Source organism: Amorphotheca resinae, assembly GCF_003019875.1.
Source record: "Amorphotheca resinae ATCC 22711 unplaced genomic scaffold M430scaffold_3, whole genome shotgun sequence".
In the NCBI taxonomy this organism is placed as follows: domain Eukaryota; kingdom Fungi; phylum Ascomycota; class Leotiomycetes; order Helotiales; family Amorphothecaceae; genus Amorphotheca; species Amorphotheca resinae.
Window position 1 is genome coordinate 1,726,948 of NW_020194473.1, and position 20,039 is coordinate 1,746,986.

General features: G+C 51.1%; 5 protein-coding genes across 5 annotated transcripts; 2 read left to right on the plus strand and 3 right to left on the minus strand.

The window, feature by feature from the left end:
* Nucleotides 1–47: 47 nt before the first annotated feature.
* M430DRAFT_215408 (glycosyltransferase family 3 protein) lies at nucleotides 48–2,802 on the minus strand. Its single transcript, XM_024864532.1, has 5 exons — nucleotides 2,569–2,802; nucleotides 2,422–2,519; nucleotides 2,085–2,360; nucleotides 474–2,032; nucleotides 48–418 (listed from the first exon to the last, which is right to left on the minus strand). The coding sequence occupies exons 1-5, from the start codon at nucleotides 2,636–2,638 to the stop codon at nucleotides 313–315; spliced, it is 2,109 nt and encodes a 702-aa protein (XP_024723317.1). The 5' UTR covers nucleotides 2,639–2,802; the 3' UTR covers nucleotides 48–312.
* A 1,507-nt stretch (nucleotides 2,803–4,309) lies between these two features.
* Nucleotides 4,310–6,127, minus strand: M430DRAFT_40463 (hypothetical protein). Its single transcript, XM_024867396.1, has 3 exons — nucleotides 5,815–6,127; nucleotides 4,914–5,738; nucleotides 4,310–4,854 (listed from the first exon to the last, which is right to left on the minus strand). The coding sequence occupies exons 1-3, from the start codon at nucleotides 5,841–5,843 to the stop codon at nucleotides 4,650–4,652; spliced, it is 1,059 nt and encodes a 352-aa protein (XP_024723318.1). The 5' UTR covers nucleotides 5,844–6,127; the 3' UTR covers nucleotides 4,310–4,649.
* A 2,203-nt stretch (nucleotides 6,128–8,330) lies between these two features.
* Nucleotides 8,331–12,613, plus strand: M430DRAFT_17199 (hypothetical protein; the record flags this gene model as incomplete). The annotated part of the gene is made up of 2 exons (XM_024863622.1): nucleotides 8,331–8,720; nucleotides 8,774–12,613. The coding sequence occupies 2 exons, from the start codon at nucleotides 8,331–8,333 to the stop codon at nucleotides 12,611–12,613; spliced, it is 4,230 nt and encodes a 1,409-aa protein (XP_024723319.1).
* A 460-nt stretch (nucleotides 12,614–13,073) lies between these two features.
* On the plus strand, nucleotides 13,074–17,996 carry M430DRAFT_33812 (hypothetical protein). The gene is made up of 6 exons (XM_024866434.1): nucleotides 13,074–13,145; nucleotides 13,210–13,498; nucleotides 13,568–14,796; nucleotides 14,944–16,669; nucleotides 16,720–16,935; nucleotides 16,988–17,996. The coding sequence occupies exons 2-6, from the start codon at nucleotides 13,256–13,258 to the stop codon at nucleotides 17,867–17,869; spliced, it is 4,296 nt and encodes a 1,431-aa protein (XP_024723320.1). The 5' UTR covers nucleotides 13,074–13,145; nucleotides 13,210–13,255; the 3' UTR covers nucleotides 17,870–17,996.
* A 348-nt stretch (nucleotides 17,997–18,344) lies between these two features.
* Nucleotides 18,345–19,805, minus strand: M430DRAFT_136044 (hypothetical protein; the record flags this gene model as incomplete). Its single annotated transcript, XM_024862440.1, has 5 exons — nucleotides 18,345–19,110; nucleotides 19,163–19,195; nucleotides 19,249–19,366; nucleotides 19,504–19,633; nucleotides 19,731–19,805. 5 exons carry the CDS (start codon nucleotides 19,803–19,805, stop codon nucleotides 18,345–18,347), a joined length of 1,122 nt encoding a protein of 373 aa, XP_024723321.1.
* Between the last annotated feature and the right edge of the window lie 234 nt (nucleotides 19,806–20,039).

Below are 20,039 nucleotides of genomic sequence, written 5' to 3' on the forward strand. Positions count from 1 at the left end.
TAACCTGCTGATGCACGCAATGATCCAAACCAAAATCGACTAGCGGAAAGCAAGCAGGAGGCAGTTTCGATGCAGGGTAAGAGAAATGTATGCCACGCAGAACAATGAACGCAAAGCACAGACAAATAGAAAACCTTGGTACATAGTTGGTTTTCATCAGTTTCCGCCCTCTCGAGCCTCTTGCATCTCTTCCCTCGTCATATTCCTACTCTTGCGTCTCCCCACTCCAGGATTCGAACCACTCTTCTTCTCCCTCTACGGCTTCTCTAATTCCCTCATAAATTTGGCTCTCAAACCATACTCTGTCTTTCATCAGCTTCCATTCGTGATCACCCCGCCAGCCGGGCTGGTTGGACCCGTGGATCGCTTGGTCCTCAGCGTCAGAGGGAACGGGTACTCATCAGGATCCTCTTCCTCACTATGATAGGGATGATTAGTATCATCCTCGTTATTCGAATTATTCCTTCACTCACGGTAACTTCCATGCCACGTAATCCTCTGTGCTCAGACCTTCACGACCTTCTTGCAGGCTCGCGAAGTCACCCGGAGTCATCATCCCGCTCCTATCTTTCGGGGACCCTGGCACGGAGAAGGGGCGAGAGATCTTCTGTTCCACCCCTGGGATGAAATCATAGTCGGCATCCTGGCCCTCGAATGATGCTGGATAGGCTCTTCGCAGGGCGAGTTGGCGAGCTTTCACGTATTCCAGACCCATGCGTTTCCAATCAAGGAGATCGCTGAGACGTTCTGTGCGGTTTCTTTGGTTGATCCGTTGACGTCTTGACTTGCCAGCAAAATCGAACATGAAGGAGGTCAGTTGGTTGACAGAGTCGTCGACGCCCTTCATGCGGCGGTCCACGATGTAGATCCCGTAGTCGGTAGAATTCTCAATCAGCTCATCCATATAGCAACCGAAACCTGACAGGTTCGTTGTGATGCTAGGAACACCCATCACGGTACACTCGGCTGGAGTGTACCCCCACGGCTCGTAGTAGGATGGGAAGACGCCCAGATGGGTACCTCGGACAAACTCGTCGTAATCCATGGGAAGGACAGGGTTCGCGGAGTTCAAGAATTCGGGGTGGAAGACAATCTTTACGCGGTCAGAGGGGTGATTGAATAGCTGGACCCGTCTGATTTGGTTCAAAATTGGATCCTCGGCATCGTTTGCCATGTTGTGGGTGACGATCGGGGGCAGACCATGTCTTTTCATGGCGAACAACCGCCTCCGGAGCAAAACTCGATCCTGGCTGCTGATGAGGTCCTTGTCATCCGGCATTGGGTCTCCATCATGCCACCTGAGAGCTCGCTCGAAGATTCGCTTTCCAACCCCGCGCTCGATAACATCAACGGTATCCCGCAAAGATTTGATAACTGCCTGCCCTTTCAGAGCCTCCACAGTCAAGGAGTGAGTTTGAGCTGGCATGATGATGAAGGCGACAACTGTCATCTTAGAGCCAGAAGACTTGAGACGATGGTTCAGACGTGCCAACGACTCGATGAACATGTCGACACCCTTATTCCGGTATTCGTATCGTCCGGCCGTGAAGAAGTAGAGCGTGTTCCCCGGGTCGAAGTCATTGTGTCCGTAGAAGTGCCCACGTACAAAGTCATGAATCTTTTCCTTCGCCTGTTGATGCAGGTTTTGGAACTCGTGCATGGCTGAGAACTTGGTGACATTGAGACCGTTGGGTAGAACACCATCAGGCTTGCGCTTCAGAAGGTGCTCGCTCTCGTATGCAGTGATATGGGAAACGGTTGTAAAGACATCGGCGGCGTGTGTGGCCGCTCTCTCAATGCAATACCGGTGGTAAATCCCCCGATTCCCGGCCTCCGCATCCACATCAAAGTATTGTAGATTATTGTAGAAATCGACGGATCCGGCGCAGAGGTACCGCCCGAGAAGGGTGGCATGCGTAGTGAATATCGTCGTGACATCGATGCGACGCTTCTTACACAATGGCAGGGCGACACCAGATAGCCACTCGTGGAAGTGTGCGATGACCGCACGTTCTTTCTCGTGGGCGACAAACTGGGGCACATTAGCTAAGGGAATCTCCAGGGGGGCGGCCAAGGTTACCCACCTCTCCGAGGAACCAGGCTACCAGGTAGCCAAAGACAATGGCTTCATTGGTCTCGGCATCTCCAGCGGGAGAAGGGATGGCAGCTGTGTTCCACAAGTCTGCCTTCCACTCATCCAGGAATCGGTATGCGGTCTTCGTGTCAATCAACAACACACGTGGAGCTCCCTCAATCAACCAGCGACCGTATATCATGCTAATCCCTCGCTCTTCCATAGCCTCGATAGTGGCGGCAAGCTGGGGATTGGTTGGGGTCAGAGTTTCGACCTCGACAGCGGCCTATCATCATCAGCTATTGGGCCCTGGGGGCCCTGGGGCATCGTGAGCATCTGCGACCTACCGATTGCCTATTCAGAGGCCCGATGAGGGTATACCGGTCCCCATATTCGGCGGTAGTGACGGGTGCCTTGGACTTGAGGACGGAGTAGATCCCCCCAACTTTGGCCGCATCAGTTCTGCGTGCTCAAAAGGCTCTCAAGCCACGTACCTCGGTTGGCGACCTCAGTGGCTACCTCGAAGAGATAGTGATTCCGAACATCTCTCTTCCCTCCTGACATTGTGTCTCCTCTCGCGCGGCGGCGGTGGCGGTCTGAAGAAGACAGGTGGTTGGGGAGCGTGAATGGGATTGGAGGTGGTGCGGCGCGGGCGTCAACTGCGGAGGTCTTGGCTTAAGATGTAGAATTGCGTGGGGGCGACAAGAAGATTCGCAAATTCAAGGCAAGGAAGCAGTTTCGGAAAGCCTTCGCCTTCTTTCGTAGAGGTATAGAGAGTATGATGTAAGGCGAGAGACGATGGAGGGAGGAGAGCAGAGGTCTGGCAGGTCTATAAGAAGCAGCTTGGAAGCTTCCCCACAGCCGGTCAGCGCAAGCACACGTTGGCGGCACATACCCGCGAATGACAGGGAAGACTTACAGGGACGTGTAACCGGTATTGGGCAAAACGAGGGGACGTCCCTTAGCTTGTGCAGGGAGAGCTCGGAGGGATCTTAGGAGGAGAAGGGAGAAGCAGAAAGGAAAAGACGGCGAAGAACAGGATGAAAGGGAAGAAGAGCAAGCACAACTCTCTCCGTAGTAGGAGGAGGGAATGGTTGGTGAGGAGAGAGGAAGAGAGAGAGAGAAAGGAAGAGAGGAAGACAATAATAACAATGAGTTCCAGCTCAGCAGGCTTTCGCATGGCTATTGGGAAGGCTGGTACGCTGAGCCTGTTTCTCGGTTAGTGGCTGAGGGTTAGTTGTGCCTCCTACGCAACAGGACCCTTGAGACGGGGGAGGTGGTTGTTCATTGTTCAAGAATCGTATCACTCGTCTTGGTGGTTGTCTTTTGTTCTGTATTGTCAGGCAGTAATCACTCCTGTATTATCACCGTTATCATCATTATCATCATTATCGTTGCGGTGTATAACACACATATCAGTGCAGGGAGCTCCGCATCGGCCCCGCAACGCCCCAGAGTTGGCTTGGGTAAAACCCGCTGGACTATTATTAGACGCTATACACAGGCACCTAAATACTGTAATAAGTAATCGGGTAAACATTCCATTATTATCTAAGCCTCCAGACTCCTGCTACAATACATTTCTTGATTCCTCTCTTCTGTGCGTCAGGCCTCTCTTTCCTAGGCGTACGGATAGCCCCGAGAATCATCAGATCTGTATACCCGGAATGGAAAATCTTGCTTGTTAGGTAACTTGGACAGACATAGAAGCAAGATATCCTTCGATTGATAACCATGACAAGCCTCACCCGTACCATAAAGAGGCAGTTTCGGACTCCCTTCATCACGATGGAACAATGGAAGGCTGCAATAGCTCAATCCATCCGGTACTAGACCACAAGAGATCATTCGTTCCTCGAATCCTTTATTCGCAAGTCTCGAGACATTTCTCAGCTTTCCTTCTGATAAGCCACCAACAGATAGATATTCTACATCCGTGAAAAGTTTACGTTCGTATTTTTATTTTGGAGCGAGTTCGCGCAGAACAGAAGCTGATACTTCGGCTTGGAGAGTTGTAACAATGAGAAAGTAAATCAGGTACATCTGGTTAATACCACCTGGCATCCAACCTTGAAAATATCATGGCCCATATCTTTCCGAGGCATACAGCGCCGAGTACCCTCAGGAGTCTATGGATAGCTAGACTTGTCGGCTTAGTTGTCCACACGGGAGTTTGAGAGGTGTGAATGAAGGCAAGATCTGAATAAGGAGATGGAAGATACCGCGTTTGAAAGACAGCCAATGATCATCACTTCTAGTACTCTGGCGCGTTTTGTACCTATTCTAGTACTACATGAATAGCTATTCATTGTTTTAACCTGCGATATCAATAGCTCTGGGAAAGGATAACGGGACTGCTATACATGCTGCTATGTAAAGAATAGCGCAGACCCACAATAGAAGCTCTTCAACCTATGGTACAGTGCAAAAACCCGCCGTTGCTAGACCAGAAGAGAAGAGGCTCACAATAGTAGCCAATACCATGTCGCTTTTACCAATGAATGCAGCCCAATACTTGTACAAGAATGACGTCGCGTGGACGAGAATTGCTTTAGCCGTAGCAAGAGGTTTGGTTTCATGAAGCCTGCTTCTTGTCGGAGAGAGAGGAGTGGTCCTCCTTGCTGCCGTTGCGAGAATTCCCTGAAGGGTGATTATTGTGTTGGCCAGACTTCTCCTTCCGAGCGTCGTCGATGGTCGTGCGTTGCTGAATGCTGTCGTCGTGACTCTTCCATTCAACCTTTGTGTCCGGCGGGAAGGCCAGGATGCGTTTCATCGTCTCCCTAAAACACGCTTAGTATTGGTATGGTATGTTCTCTGCCCGCATTGGACATCAACCTACCTGATCTTGAGAACCCTTCCGCCATCGTTGCGGGTCCAGATGCTCAAAATATCCTCCCCATTACGCACACTGAGAACAATCCCACAGACGTCCTCACTAGCCTCTGCGAATTGATCTCCTATGACCGCAAAGACCAGTTCCTCCCAGTACCGATCTAATACGCCCTTCTTCAATCGCACGATCCACTTGCCGCCCTTCTTATTGTCGTCATCCTCCCAGATTGGACGGATGCCCTTTTTGAAAAGGTGGTAGTCGGACACTAGTGGTAACGTCGAAGGGCGCTTCAGATGTGTATATACAGAAAAGAAGTCCTCCACATTATCGACACAGGCAATCTGGTGCAGGGTTTTTTCATACTCCACAAAGCCGTTGGATTTCGAGATCGGCGGGCGGAACCAAAATACCCAGCTGTACCGTAAGGCATGTACTGGGGGAGGTGTGGAGCTCTTAGAGCCTGCCAGAGAGGACTTGGACGGTTTGGAGGCCAGGTCTTTGTTTTGCTTCTCAGCGTTCGGGGTCTTCGAAGAAGACATCCCGACTATACTTCCGAAGTCCAGAGCGCCTCCGGGTGTCTTGGGTGTCTTCGAGGAGCCAAAGGAAGCAAAAGCGCCTGATCCCAGACCGAATGCACTCGATGCGGCGGCGGAGGGCGAGGAGATGGAGGATGTCGAAGGGGATACAAGATTGAAAGGGGTTTTAGTGCCGTGCGACGAGCTGTCGCCATGTCTCCTGCCCAGTGTATAGCCTCTCGTGGGATGGTCATTGGCAGGAGCAGCACCGTTCGTCGTGGCTGCTGTCCCCGTTGAGAGGGAGAGTTTGCCGGAGCTGTAGCACGATTCGTTAGCTGAGGCAGTCTACCTTTACCTGGTGCGCGCCTGGCGCGGGGACAGGCCAAGCTTACTTCGAACGGCGAGTCCATAAATTATCCATTCCGCGCGGAGGGAACGCTTTTCGGGCAACAGATAAGAGCGCCCCAAGCTGCGAGCGTGCAGGGCTGCTGGGTGGCCGGTGAGGTTTGAGAGCTCGCGGTCAAGGGATTGATTCTAGCCGGGTGGTCTGAGTGGCGCTGGGAAGAGTCACGGCAGGGTCCAAATCGAGGTGCTTATTATGTACGGGTAAGTAGAAAAGATCTGGAGCGTTAGATGTCGGGAAGATCGCAGGATGGTGGGGTATTGGGATCTGAGGGAGGATTTGCGGCGGCTGTTCGTTGGTAAGGATAGAATAGAAATACGTGAAGTAGCACAGTAAAGGTACGTTTACCCTTTTAGAGCGGCGGGGCGAAAAACGGTATTTGCCGCGCCGTAGCTAAGGGCTTGTGCCTGAGGCGGCCATCTCGCTTACCTGGCTCGCCTAATATAAATGCTGCAGAATCTTTTCCCTTCGCGTCTTCTCTCTTCAACAGCAAGACCTCCATGATACTCAAATCTTCGACAGCTCGACCTCCTCTACTCAGCTGGCGATTCCGATGCGTGGTCGAGATCGTACATCCACTATAAAACCATCGTCACGAGGGCCCCTTGTGCGGCTACCATGACACGATGATGACCTGAAGATGGGGACATGATGATACATGATACATGATATATGAGACTATATACTTCTGCTGAGTATGTTGCCTACTGTTATGCACGCGATGTGAGCAAATACATACCTCTCTGTCCTTGCAATTGCATGAGGAAAACTCAACTCTGGTAATATGATTCAGCCGTCGTGCTCTGCGCGGTACTGGTTGAGCCTGAAGTGAGAAATTGGCAAAGTCTGATCTGTGATGCTTCACACGGAAAGCGAGGGAGCGTGTGGGACAGCGTTGAACTCCTTACTGATTGTTGCTGTGATACCCACAGGTTACGGGGCCATAGACCTAGATATGTGATAGAAGCTTATATTACCTGCCGACCTTATATCAAGAAAGCCGCTCTGCCTCGTGATCTTTCTGGCACGTGAGTATCTCTTAGTATTTCACTAAGATGGTAATCGATTTCTTTACAACAACTGCTGTGCTGTTACAAAAGACATATACTAGTCACTCTCAAAGCGACAAGTCGATACCTGGTAGGGAAGGTTTATCTGTTCTATAATCCCAAAACGGTCCTCCGTAATACTTCTCGACATGAAGGCTGGGGACCACTTCCATTTGCGGGCCTCTTTTGCCCGGTCCATGGTCAGTGTTTGGGGAGGAGAACCAAGGAAGGGGCTGTATGTGCTTCCGGGGTGTGTCCGTGATGTGAAGTGGTCACGGTTCTCCAGGACATTCCACATCAATTTCATGTTAATTGGCATGTATCAGCAGTACTTGATACATGATATGATAAGATTGCGTTGGTCCCCAGCAATATCGTCAGCATTGCCTCCCCAAATATCACATTCTAATCTGTAAAGGCCTAGCTTTCGGAGGTTTCTGAAGAGGGGGGAAGGATTTTTGGGGGGGGGGAGGTCGACCAATTGAATTTCATCAAATCCCCATCTGAGCTGGAAAGGATGAGAGGCCCAAGTCTTGATAAGAGTCGGAGGAGGGCTACATATTCCATCTTCCTCCTGTCCTGGCTGCCCGTCTTCATTCTCTGAGGTGTCGCCTCGTCGATGTCTCTGTCTGGGTTGTCTGCAAAGTCGCGGAAGAGTGGAACCTCGAGGCCCTAGACCCCCGGTCATATAGTACCAGAAATGCTTTAAATGGGCGCAAACGTAGAGGAAGTCAAATTGATCATTTTTTTGAAGAGACATACTCTCATGACCTCAATCTCTGGTCACAGCGGTCTGCTGGATCGATGGGAACACGTTTTCCAATATGGAGGTGTCCAGTAAACTCAAGATAGGAGTCTTTTGAAACCAATGAAACGCTAGAATCCGGGAAAGGAACATCAATCTAGTCATACACGGTCGTATAGTACAGGAGTAGAGATATCATGGAGGCTCTTTGAGACTCGACACAGTGCAATCAGCATAGCTCGACAGACCATATGTCGGGCAACGGCACACCATAAATGTTCGGGGGAGACTTCGTCACAATGATCCTTCATTGCGATGGTCTCTGTTGTAGATACAGAGAGATCATGTACTTAGCAATCCAAAAACAGTTGATGCTATCTCATTGTCCAAATTGACCACGGACTACTCTGTAGCTGAACGTGCAGCATCTGGTAGACAGATGTAGATAGGGGTACTCTACGTGGAAGGCCAGCGATAAGCGAGCCGATGATTACAAGGGGAAGAGAAACTGCCGTCGGCCACCGCCTTCACCATCATTTACGACCTACAATCTGCATTGAAACTCGGAACTAGACCTTCAAATGCGTTCGCATTCTTCGACGCGTCCATCTACCTCCAACCCGTTCTGAAGATACGAACCCGACGCGCAACCCCCCCCGAGGGCTATGGTCGGTCGAATTTGCCACAGAAGGTAGCCCACGCAATCTCCCAATGGCCGGCGCAGCCACGCCTGGCGCACCGGCGCTGCTAGAATCGACCTCCCACATTCCAATTGCACAGCTCACTCCCACGCTCGATGCGCCGTCGTCGAGATCTGTTAGGGCGATAGTAACACTTTCATGGCCGTACAGCTCCGCCACAGGCTCCGTGGCCTTCCTCCTGGCAGAGCCTGATTTTCGGTTGCGCCGTTCTAAGGGCCAGGTGCGCGTCCAGTTCGCAGGGTCCAGTGCGAAAGTCGTCGCGAAAGCTGGTATCGCTAGTGGGGATGAGGTGGTGCTCTGCTTGGATGGTGTGGAATGGCTACCTGATGAAACTGCGGATTTAGCACCCGGTCGTGGAGTGGAGTTCGAGTTGAAGTTTACAGAGAGGCTACTCCTCCAGGTCTGTACCCAAGCGATTCTGGGAAGGGTCCCCTTCTAATATGAGAGATACAGTTTAGACAGGAAGGATCCGAGAAACACGAGTTAATTGATATTGATCATCCCACACCAGAGCCAGAGCCAGCGCCTTCTATCTCGGAGAGAATTCCCTCGCCCGAATCGCCGATATCTCCCCCTGCGGCTTTCTATCCCAATCATACTTCGGCTCAGCCTGACGTGGTCTTGAGAAATGGGGACGAGTGGTCATCTCCTGCATTTATTAAACGTGCAAGAACATCCTATGGTTCCCTTTTCGACACAGGCTATGATCCATTCGCAGAGGAGGACGGGACCATACCTGGAAAGGGAAGAAAGAGGACCAGATTGAGTTCGGTGTGGAGGTATAGCAGTCGATCTCCGAGCCCCGAACCAGACGAAGAATCTGTCCGGACATCGTCAGAACCTGCCGCCGCACCGTTGACGGCTGACGAGGGCAGGCAGACCACCGGGCTTCAGGCTGGGGATGCCGCAGAGGTACCGGCCGATTCCTCAAGACAAGTCACAGATGGAGACATGACATCAAGGAGTGATGAGGCTCTTATTGCCGAGGATGCAGCACATCTTCAGTACGAAGCTCGTTCGTCGCCAAGTCGTAATGGTGCGATGTCACCGCCAGCGATACAGGCATCCCTTGACTCGAATAAGGTTAGTTCTTCACAGCAGGACCAAATGCAAGAAATAGAGTCTTCTCAGGCACCCCTTTCACCTCAACTCAAATCCTTCTCTTCTGATGCACTACCTTTGGTCTCGCCACTCGTCACATCTAATTCCGGTCTCTTCACACAAAGTGGTGATGGAATCCGGGAATCGGCGCCAACCGTCGGTAGCTTTGGAGCTCTACATGAACAAGAGCCAACTCATCATTCCGGGGATGAGCACGAGGCTGTCTATGTGGGCGGTCACGGTGAAAGTGAACAACACCCTCCCGAACTCCAAACCTTCCAACATCCAGAAACTGCTATGAACGAAGGAGAAAACTCGGGTCACGGGGGCCAATTCCCTTCTGAGAATCAAGATGGCCATTGGATGACTGTAAATGCTCAGTTAAGTCATTCTGAGTCCTCCTATAAAGATGCGAATGAGACCAGAGAAGAGCAATCTGAGCGTTTAGAGGAAGAAGATGATGGTGATGAAAACGAAGAAGAGCCAGAGCAACATGAGACCGGCGGTTTTACGTTTTCGCAGTCTGAGGCGCCTCGCTATCAACACTATCCTGAATTGGATGATGGATTACATGGCCAGTCTGCTAACAGCTCCTGGGCGCTTGGTTCTGCAACTGTCGCTTATCCGGACTTGCCAGAACCTGACGACATGAAGAGACATGCTGTTGATGAAATCCCACATCCTCAATCTTCTACCATGCCACAATCCCAAAGTTCACAGTCTGCGGTGGTGGATCTAACGGAAGACGAAGACGAAGGAGAGGGACAGGATGCAAATGAAGATTCGGTCGATGAGGAGGGCAATGAAAGCTCCGTTGAGAGTTCACTGGAAGAAGAAGCTACAATGCAAGACGAATCTGCTCGCGGTCCATACACTTATGATGAAACACATATGGACGATGAAGATGCTTCAGTTGGCGCAGAAGAAGTCTATGATGAATACTATTCTGGAGATGATAACTATCAAGATCGCTATCACGAAGAAGAATACGATGATGAGGATGAGGATGAGGAAAGCTATGACGAAGAAATGGATGTTGACGAAGCTCAGTCCAGACCCCCGGTACAAACAGCACCCGTGGTCATAGATCTGCTCTCCTCCGACGATGAAGACGACGGGGGGGCAACTACACCGAAACCTACCATTTCAACTTCTCAGCCCCCTATGCCCCCTGTACAACAACCTGAAGCCGAAGACCATTCCTCTGAGGAGGATGAAGAAAGCGAATCGGATAAGAGTAGTGCTGAGGAAGGAATGGACTCTACCGATGATGTGCCCTATGCACAGCGGTCCGAATTGCAGACTATCGCCCCACAACGCTTCACAAGAGAATCTTCTGCAGAAGATGAGGAGGATGCCCCTTCCATTGTCGATCATGATGATGATGGGCATGTTGAGATGGAGGATGAGATAGACGAAGAATCCGAAAGAAGTTCAGGCTATGGAAGCGGACATACAGGGAGAACAGTAGGTAACGAGGAGGCCGAAATCGCTCCCTCTAAGGCGTCGCCCGTGGATGGAGAGTTTCTTGACCAGTCTGAGGCTGGTAAGTCAACGGAGGCGCCTCAGATATCTGAGCCGGAGCAAATGGAAGAGGACGAGCTGCCCGAGGATAATGCTAAAGTCTCAGAAGCTCAAAAAGAAGATAACAATGTTCCGGATAGTGAGAATATGAGTCGGACGCCACCCCACGACGATGACTCCACGGTCCCAATTGAGCAAAATCCGGCCAAGCATGGAGCTACCCAAGGCGTGGAAAATGCAGGGGGAGAGTCAACCCCTGGAGAGCAGCCGTCGCTGTTTTCCAGAATATTCAATCTGGATGGTGCCAACGATGAAACTCGAGCAGAGGTCTCTCACCATGTCTTACCCAATGATGGAACCACGAACCCTCCTGCTACAACTTCTACATTTGAGCCGAATCAAGACGTGGCTACTCCACGGGATCAAGTCTTGGCGCAAGACGATGTCCAACTTCCAACTCCTGATGATACGCAGTTATCACAGTTGAAAGAATCCCAACGAGATTCGTCTTTCTCATCAGGCTTACCACCCTCTGCAGATTCGTCGGAAGGTTCCACAACGGCAATGCACGTTGATCCGAACCTGGAGAACGAGGTCAACCCCATCCTCGAAGAGCAAAAAACAGTATTAGACAAGCCTATGGAAACAAAAGAAACCGAGAGCCTTGAGACTGAAACCATCACTGTGGAGACGTCCAAAAACAGGATCGACGGAGAAGTCGAGGGCCCACAGAGTGAACAGGTAGCAGATGTCGCGGTTATTGAAGCGCATACTCCGAGCCCACCCCGCGGTGAGCAAAATGAGCTAACTATATCGGGTTTCGACAATCGCATCGAAGATCCTGAGAAGACCATTCGATTCAGTCCCAGGAGAAGTCAACGCATTGGGAAGTCGTCTGGATCAGCACCTGAGATAGCAGAGATCGTGCGCCCGCGCACACCGGACAATCCTCACACTGAAGGAGAGCCTGGGAGTAGACAGAAAGAGGATTGGTCGCCAATTATCCTGGATAATCAAACCACGCCGACGGGACATGATGCGAGTATCGAAATGGCACTATCAGCTTTGGACTCCCCCCGGAAGCAACATGATGATCTTCCGAGAACACCTGTCACCGATCTCAAGTTACGCCTCACTCGAGCTCTACGAAACGATCTCAGCGAATTTACTGCCCTGAAAGTGCTTCGATATAATCTCCTTAAAAAGCTCGACGTTTTGGCAATAGCGACGACGACTCCGGCAGAACCGCAACGGGCCAAAGGTGGGCCACGGCATTACCAGATAACCTTCAACATCACCGACCCAACGATCGCTCCTAGCGTTGTCACGGAGGTTCAGATATACCGACCCTACAAGGAAGCTTTGCCTGTTATTGATGCCGGCGATGGTATTTTACTTCGAAACTTCCAAGTTATTGCGATCAAGAATAGGGGATTTGCCCTCCGTTCCGAATCCAATGAGGCTAGCAGCTGGGCTGTTTTCAAGAATGGCGAGGATGAGGCGCAAGTACGTGGACCGCCTGTGGAGTATGGCCCTAGCGAGAAAAATCATATTGTTTCTATGAAGGAGTGGTACGGTGCTCTAGATTCAGTAGCTATGACGAAGCTAAACAGGGCGAATGCGGACAAAGGTTATGGAGTTGATAAAGGCATTGGGAAGGAGGGTTAACTTCCGTCGTGAGCATGTTCTGGGGTGGCGAAGCTGATATTGGGAGTCGGGCGCAAACAGCATAAGTCCATGATGCAAGGTATCGTAGATAGAGCATCAATTCGACTATTTCACAGTGCCAATATGGATTGCTACGTAGTATACTTGCAGTGCATGAAAAGGGGAGGGGAAGTGAACCAGAGGGCTAGAGGAAGCCAGTTATAAAGCTACCAACTTCCAACCCAACTACCAAAAATAAGTAAGATGGTTAACAGGAGAGGAGATCAACAAAGCAGAGGAGGCAGATAAAGTAATTAAGAGGAAGTAAATGAAAGTAAATGAAAGTGTATATGTGTGTCCTGAGATCTACACCACCCCTTTGTCCGCTACGGTAACCGGAACGACCCATGACTAAGGTAAACTGGTTCCACCATGAAATAATACCAGCTCTTGCTATCACTGTATCAACAACATCAACATCAACAAGGACGAGGATAATAAATTCACTTCAACTTAACAATTAATCACCCGCCCTTCGCTAGAAAACTGAGAGGTATCCCACTTCCTTCTCCATCTTCATCCTCCTTTTACCTTCTACTTACTCTTTGCCCTCGCAGTAACTCGTTTTGACAATGGCATCTAAACCACGACACATTTATACTAATGGAACCAACAAGCTCTGAACGTTCCCGTCGCACCAGGCCGAGGCAACCGAATCGCAAGTCTTTCGCAGAGTCACCGCCCCCAAGAACCCCCCAGAAAAAAAGACGGCGCAAGGAGGAAACATCTAGTGAATACTATTTGGTGAAGGATATACTTGCAGAAAAGAAGGTGGATGAGCAGATCTTCTTCCTGATAGATTGGGAGGATAACGCAGAAACTGGGGAATCTTACGCGCCAACCTGGGTATGGAGTTATTTCCCCTCCACAACTTGCAGTAGTGAGGACATGTCGTTAATGATTTCCTTCTTTCAGGAGCCGTATGATAACGTAAAGCAAGAGGCGATCGCGGATTGGGAGTACAAGAAGTGGAAAAGAGAGAAACAAGCCAGGAAAAGGGACAGACGAGCTGAGAAGAAAAAGAGAAAAGCCGAGGAAAGGGAGAGACAAGCCAAGCTCGCAGATAGGAGTCAAAAACAGTCTCCTACATCTGATAGCGACAGCCAGCCTATACGCTCTGCAAAACGGCGGAAAATAAGTTATCCTCCGGATTCGACCGCTCCAAATCAAACCCCGAAACCTCGGCGAGCAGGTACAGCAGAGACCGCAAGATTTCAATCCGTGTCACAGGAGACAGTCGACTCGCAGGGTATAGTTAAAGAGATCAAGGATAGCTACGAGGAAGAAGAGCAGTTGAGCAATAGAAGTGGGAACGTTTCGGTAGTGGTGCCAGGACTTGGTGAAGCTTTTGACCGAGACGCCTACGCAATACTTGCTACAAATTCTCAACCCTCTCAGATAACCCAGCCCGCTCAAAGCCAAGTTTATCCCACATCGCAATCGCAACACAAGCTTCATACGGCAACTCGCAGACCATTTCTCTGGGACGAGCCCGCACCTGTCATTCCAGATTCTCAGGAGCTTACAGAGTCACCCTCGCAAACCGCAGTTTCAAAGACTGGGGTAACGACACAACCAGACAGCGGAACTAATACCCAGTCGGAGCTTGACCCGTTCCAGGAAACGCAGTCCGGATTCTCTAATATTTCCGGGGATTCTGGTAGTATCAGAGACCGACATCCTGTACAAGTAAATCATCGCTCCAGATCACATCCACCAGTGAGCGACTCTGAAGTAACGTCGAGCGAGCCTGCTTCAGGCACAAAAGCACCATCTAGTGGGGGGCAGGAATCTGGTACGTCTGGAGAATCAGACCAACCTACTCAGCCGCAAAAGACTGATAAGTCTGAAGGAACTGCGGACGGTTCCTCTCAATCTGTCGGATTAGTTGCTAGACCAGGAATTCCCGGTTCTGCTTTCTCAGAACCCCCAATCACGTCGTCCCAGTCCGCTTCATCAGTTGCTCAAGTTCCAGGAACGCGGTCAGCAGAGCCAGCTCGGGGATTAGAGCAAGTGGAATCTCATCAGGAATCTCAGTCAGAAGTTGATACAGATTCGCCTCTGCAGTTTCAGACGCAGATACCTTTTCCTAATTTCGAAGAATCCTCCAGTAGTCAGGCTGCGCGTGATCACGTGATTCAAAGGTACGTTCGAAGCTCTAGTTGCCTTGTCGCTTAAATCGGTGAATTACCGGGGGAATGGCAGTTCTCATTCTTTCCTCCTCTCCTTTCCACCGATCTCCAAGCAGGTAATTGAGATTCCAGAGTATGGTGCTCACGTTTTTAAAATAGTTCCAATACATCTGAACACCAAGATCGCCACCGCGACGTACAATCTTCGTCAATTGAAGAACGCGATTCGCGAGCCCCACCGCGAAGCCAGCCATTCCCGCCAGCCGAACCATCAGTATCTAGTTTCGAGGCAACTTGGCAAGCAGCACAAATCAGGTCGCCTCCTCCGCTGTCTTCGGCAGAGGTTTTACCAAGTCAAACGGCCACTGTACTACCAGAGTCTCTTAATAGTCCTTCGCAAGTTCAGACGCAGGACCAGATATCCCGGGAGCATAGTCTGTCACGAGGTTTATCAGGGGCGGGCTCTAATCCTACAGAGCGTCCCCAATCAGCCGTGGAACTTCCAGAAGGAGTGATAGCCAGCATTGAGAGACCAGAAGACATCAGCTCGTCTCCTCTCCCACCGAGACCGTCACCGCCATCGTCAGGCGTTCTAGAGCTCCCAGATACTTACGGAAGTAATCTTCCCAGAAGGCCTACACCCTCGTCAGGCTCCAAGATGGCGGATTCAAGTATGGATGACTCGATGAGCGTCTCGGAAATGCTCAAGCGGGCTCGGGCAACTGCAGCTGCCAATGCGCTTGCCAGACAAGCTGAAGCTAGGGCAGCGTCGGCGACCCCATCCACACAACCCCCTGTCGCAAGTCAAACGCTCCCATTGCGAAAGACGGCTACAGAAATGCCTCTGCCTGCCGAATCCTCTTCAAGGAGTTCTCCGGAGATCCAACCAAGCCCTAAAGGCTTGCGAATGCTACCGCTGGGGCAAAATGAGTATGCGGTGCCACTCCCCCTTAATGCTATTACAAGGGATATTTATGATGTAGAGATCACCAACTTCCGGCGTCAACAAAAGGCTTTTCTCAGCGATGTGGAGATAGATGATACTTTGGTTAATGAGATCGATTCTATGATCGATCGTTTGAAAAAGCTATGTGATCATCAGGACCTAATTCGGTCGGACTTATCATCACAGGAAATGGAACCTCCCCATATACAAGCGGCATGGGCAGAGAAAATCAGCACCAAATGCACTTTCCTGGTTGACTTCTTAGACGCACTGCGATCGTTCAATCAGCACGTTGCTATCGTAGCTCGCCCGGGAAGAATGGTAAATATTCTTGAAGCTCTTTTTCAACATCAAGGATACTTTTACCGTCGTCCAGACCAGCCTGATTTCATCAATGATACCGCACGAGACCCAATGAAAATTACCTTGTTACCTAGCGACTTCTATAAGCTTAATCTCGAGCTTGAGCCTGCTTCCATAGTTATCGCTTTTGATTCAACTTTTGAGAAGGAACAAGACTCAAGAAAATTGCGAGTTAACCCGACGAACCCTAACAGCCTGGCGCCTCTGGTCCGTCTCGTCGTCATACGTTCAATTGAACACCTTGATTTATGCTTCGATAAACGGATGGACCCGTTGGATCGTAGAGCGGCATTGGTCAGTTCCTTGTTACAATTGCGGCATGAAATTGCAGTGCTCCCCCCCGACTATGTCGGTCCCCCAGCCGCCGGGAAAGCTGTTGCGGCCTTCGCAATTGGGGAGACGACAGATGGATTATGGCCTCTATTACCAATGCCTGACATGGAGGAAGTCGAACTCGATCTAGAGGCAACTGCAGAAACTCAGTCAGCAGGATTACAGCCTTCTGGATCAACAACACAGTCATATGATACATCGTCATCAGCTGAAGTCTTCCAACCCTCATTCAAGAGATCACTGGTAGGTAGTGCTTTCTCTATCTAATTGTATACTTTTCTGAACTATCACAGGTTGTTGAAGATATCGCATCCCCGAAGCGTCAACGGCTCACTCCAGTCGGCGGCGAGCACAGCGGTAACATAGATCCTTCTCGTATCGATGATGCGATCCGAAATCTGGCAAACAGCAAGCCAAGTCTCAAAATAGCAGAGGCAGAGGAGAACCTTAGAAAGCCAGAGGCTTCAGAAAACGATGAACCAAATTTAGTGTCGTCACTCATCAAGAAGGTAACGACCCTCGCAGTATTCACTTCAATGCCCAGCTCTAACAACTTCAAAGATTAACGACCTCGAGATCGAGTTAAAAGATAGAGACGCATCAGAGGCGGAATTATATCAACAGAATCAGAAGCTCGAGAGCAGATGCCAAGGTCTTGAGAAGAGCATTCAAGACATCCAGCCGAAGTATCAAGAAGCACTCAACGAGCGCGGCCGGTTTGAGCACGAAATGAACGAATCCCTCTCTCGGGAAAAGACACTGCGACAGCGGTACGATTCACGTGTAGCTGAGCTCACTAAACTTAAGGAGGAGAAAGCGACTGGTGATGCTGAACTTTCAGCTGCGCGCGAAGCTCTCTCCACGTCTGCCATACCCGAGATTGCCGAACTGAACACCCTGAAAGGCGAGCTGAATACCGCTCGAGAGGAGAATAAACGCCTCGAGAAGCGTATCGCCAGCATGCAAAACGACCTCGAATACATGCGGACCAACTACCAACAAGCCTCTTCCGCCGCCGCCGAAGCCGCGAACGAGATCAACGACCTGAAATCCGAGCTCGCCACAGCCCAGCGCAAAGCCTCCGAGAACGCCGTCCGCATCCACGAGATCCAAGCCTCAGAAGAGATCAAGCAGCACCTATCCCGGATCGACGAGCTCGAGACGGAAAAAGCCGAGATGGAGAGGGAGCTCGAGAAGAAATCCGAAGAGCTCCGAACGCTGATGAACGGCCGCCGAAGCACCAGAGGCACCAGCGTCCCGCACAGCCCGAGAATGGGCACGATGAGTCCCAGCACGAGACCCATGGCGAGAGTCTTGAGTAATGTGGGGAGTAGGGGGAATAGCCCTGCGCCGGGGGATAGCACGGTGTTCAGGGGCCAGTTTGCGGGGGATGCGCTGTTTACGACGGGGTCTGGGGCGAGGTGGGGAAATCATTTGCTTTAGTTGGTTGAGCTGGATAGGGAGGAAGTCTTTGTTAAAGGGTAGCTGGGTATAGGCATATGTGCATAGACATAAGCATAGTATTTCTGCGGATGGGAGTTGGGAGTTGGGACGGGATGGATGAATGGATGAATGGGTGGATAGGGGTTCTGACAAGATAGATAGTCCGTAGATAGATAGCTGGATATGATATCCTCGTATTCATGTACAGTAACCTAAGGTACCTTACCCACATTACAGCATGGAGAGAATCATCGAATAGCATTTTTTGCGTCACGGCAAGCAAACAATGGGTCTTAGTAGCGCACGCATCATGCATGTATGACTGTCTTCATTATCTATTCGATGGAGATACCAGTCAAGCAAGCCCAGGCCCTCGATAGTAGCGCCTACCATCAAAGCCCTTCATTCATCCATCCGACGCTGTGAGAGAAAAATTTGGAAAGCAAGCACACAAAGAACTAGAGCCAACACCACTCTATTCCTCCTTCAGAACCTTCGCGAACTCGGTCTTGGTGGCCCGCTCGGGTTTGCCCTGGTCCAGGCCCTTGGTGCCGAGCTTCTCCTTGGAGAAGGCGGCCGCGTAGGGGTTGAGTCTCAGCAGGACTTGCTTGTTGACGAGAGGGTTCTTCTTCTGCACACCGGCGCGCTTGGTCTTCGCGGCGCCCTTGGCAGCTCGGATGACGGACTGGATTTCGGACGAGTTGATCAGACGGCCGATGTCAGCTTGGTGGACGACGGGGGAGGGGAGGAGGAAGTCCTTCTTGAGGGCGGATGGGGTGGTGGTGGAGCCGTAGATCTCGTCCAGGGCGGCGAAGGCGGACGAGGTCCAGATGATGAAGCGGCCGAGGTGTCCACCAGGGGCGAGCTGGAGGAGGTTCAGGGCGAAGACGGAAGAGGTCTCGACACCGGCAATGTTGCGGAATGCGCGAACGATCTCCTTACCATCGACTTCGGGGTTGTAGACGATCAAAGGACCGCGGCGTTGGCGGTGACGGCGGCCACGGAGCTTACCCTTACCAGCGCGGAGCTTGCGGGACTTCTTGACCTTCTCGACATCTGGGGATGCACCAACTGACTTCAGGAGACCGAGAGCGGCAGCTGTGCGGGTGATGGCGGCGCCCTCGAAGACCTTGGAGCTGATGACAAGGGGGACCTCGGGAACGGTAGAGACTTGGTGGCCACGGGCCAGGAGAAGAGCAGGGACGGATGAAGCAGCCAGGGCCGAAACGGTTGCGAATCGCCTGAGGACGGGTTAGAATTGCTGTATACTAGATAGAACAGGACGTTACTCACTTCTGACCAAGGTTGATCTTCTGGTGCCACTTTCTGTGGATATTGTCAGTCTCACGTCTCCAAAAACCTCGTGGAATACCACACACCTCCAAACCTTGGTTGGGGCGAACATGCGACCAGATCTGCACATGTTACCGAAAGCAGCCTGTCCAGCACGGTGGGTTCCTCCTCCAGAGACACGGGGAATACGGGCAACGGCACGACCTGTACAATTGACCATTAGCCATCTCCTCCAACCGAATTTGATCCTGTATGTCCATCTCGACTGTGATGCCGACGTCCCAGATCTTCCCAGTCCTCTTGATAAGGCTCCAATCGACAAAGCAAATGTGTGCACTAACCGGTACCCCAGGACTCAGCGGAGGTTTGGTGACCAGCCTTTTCGCTCACGGCATATGGTTGACGCTTGTTCTTCGCGACTCCGGTGTGGACGGTCTGGACGATATCAGGCCGGATGGGAGAGGTGAAGACCTAGTTCGATTGTAATCAGCTCCAAGTCCCTCCAATTGTCCGCGCAGCAGCGGGAAACTCCAGTCTCTTGAGAGTCTCAATTCGACGTGGATCGTACCTTTGGGAGAGGGTGAGTCGCGCCGCTGGGGGTGCCATCGGCGGAGAGGATGGTCACGGTAGGACGGGAAGCCATCTTGATGACTTTGTCGTTGTTGCCGTTGGGTGTCGTTGGGCGTCGTGGGTTTGTATTCAGAAAAGTTCAAAAGTTCAGGTTCGGGAATTCGACAAATTCGTTGTGCGAACCCTAAGCGAGGACTGATAGTGTGTTGTGTGCCTGAGGCTACAAGGCGGGACTCAACCACACGATGTTTGCCTTGGAACACCCTTTTGCGCCTGGTCAAGTTTGACATGGGAATGAACATCTTCA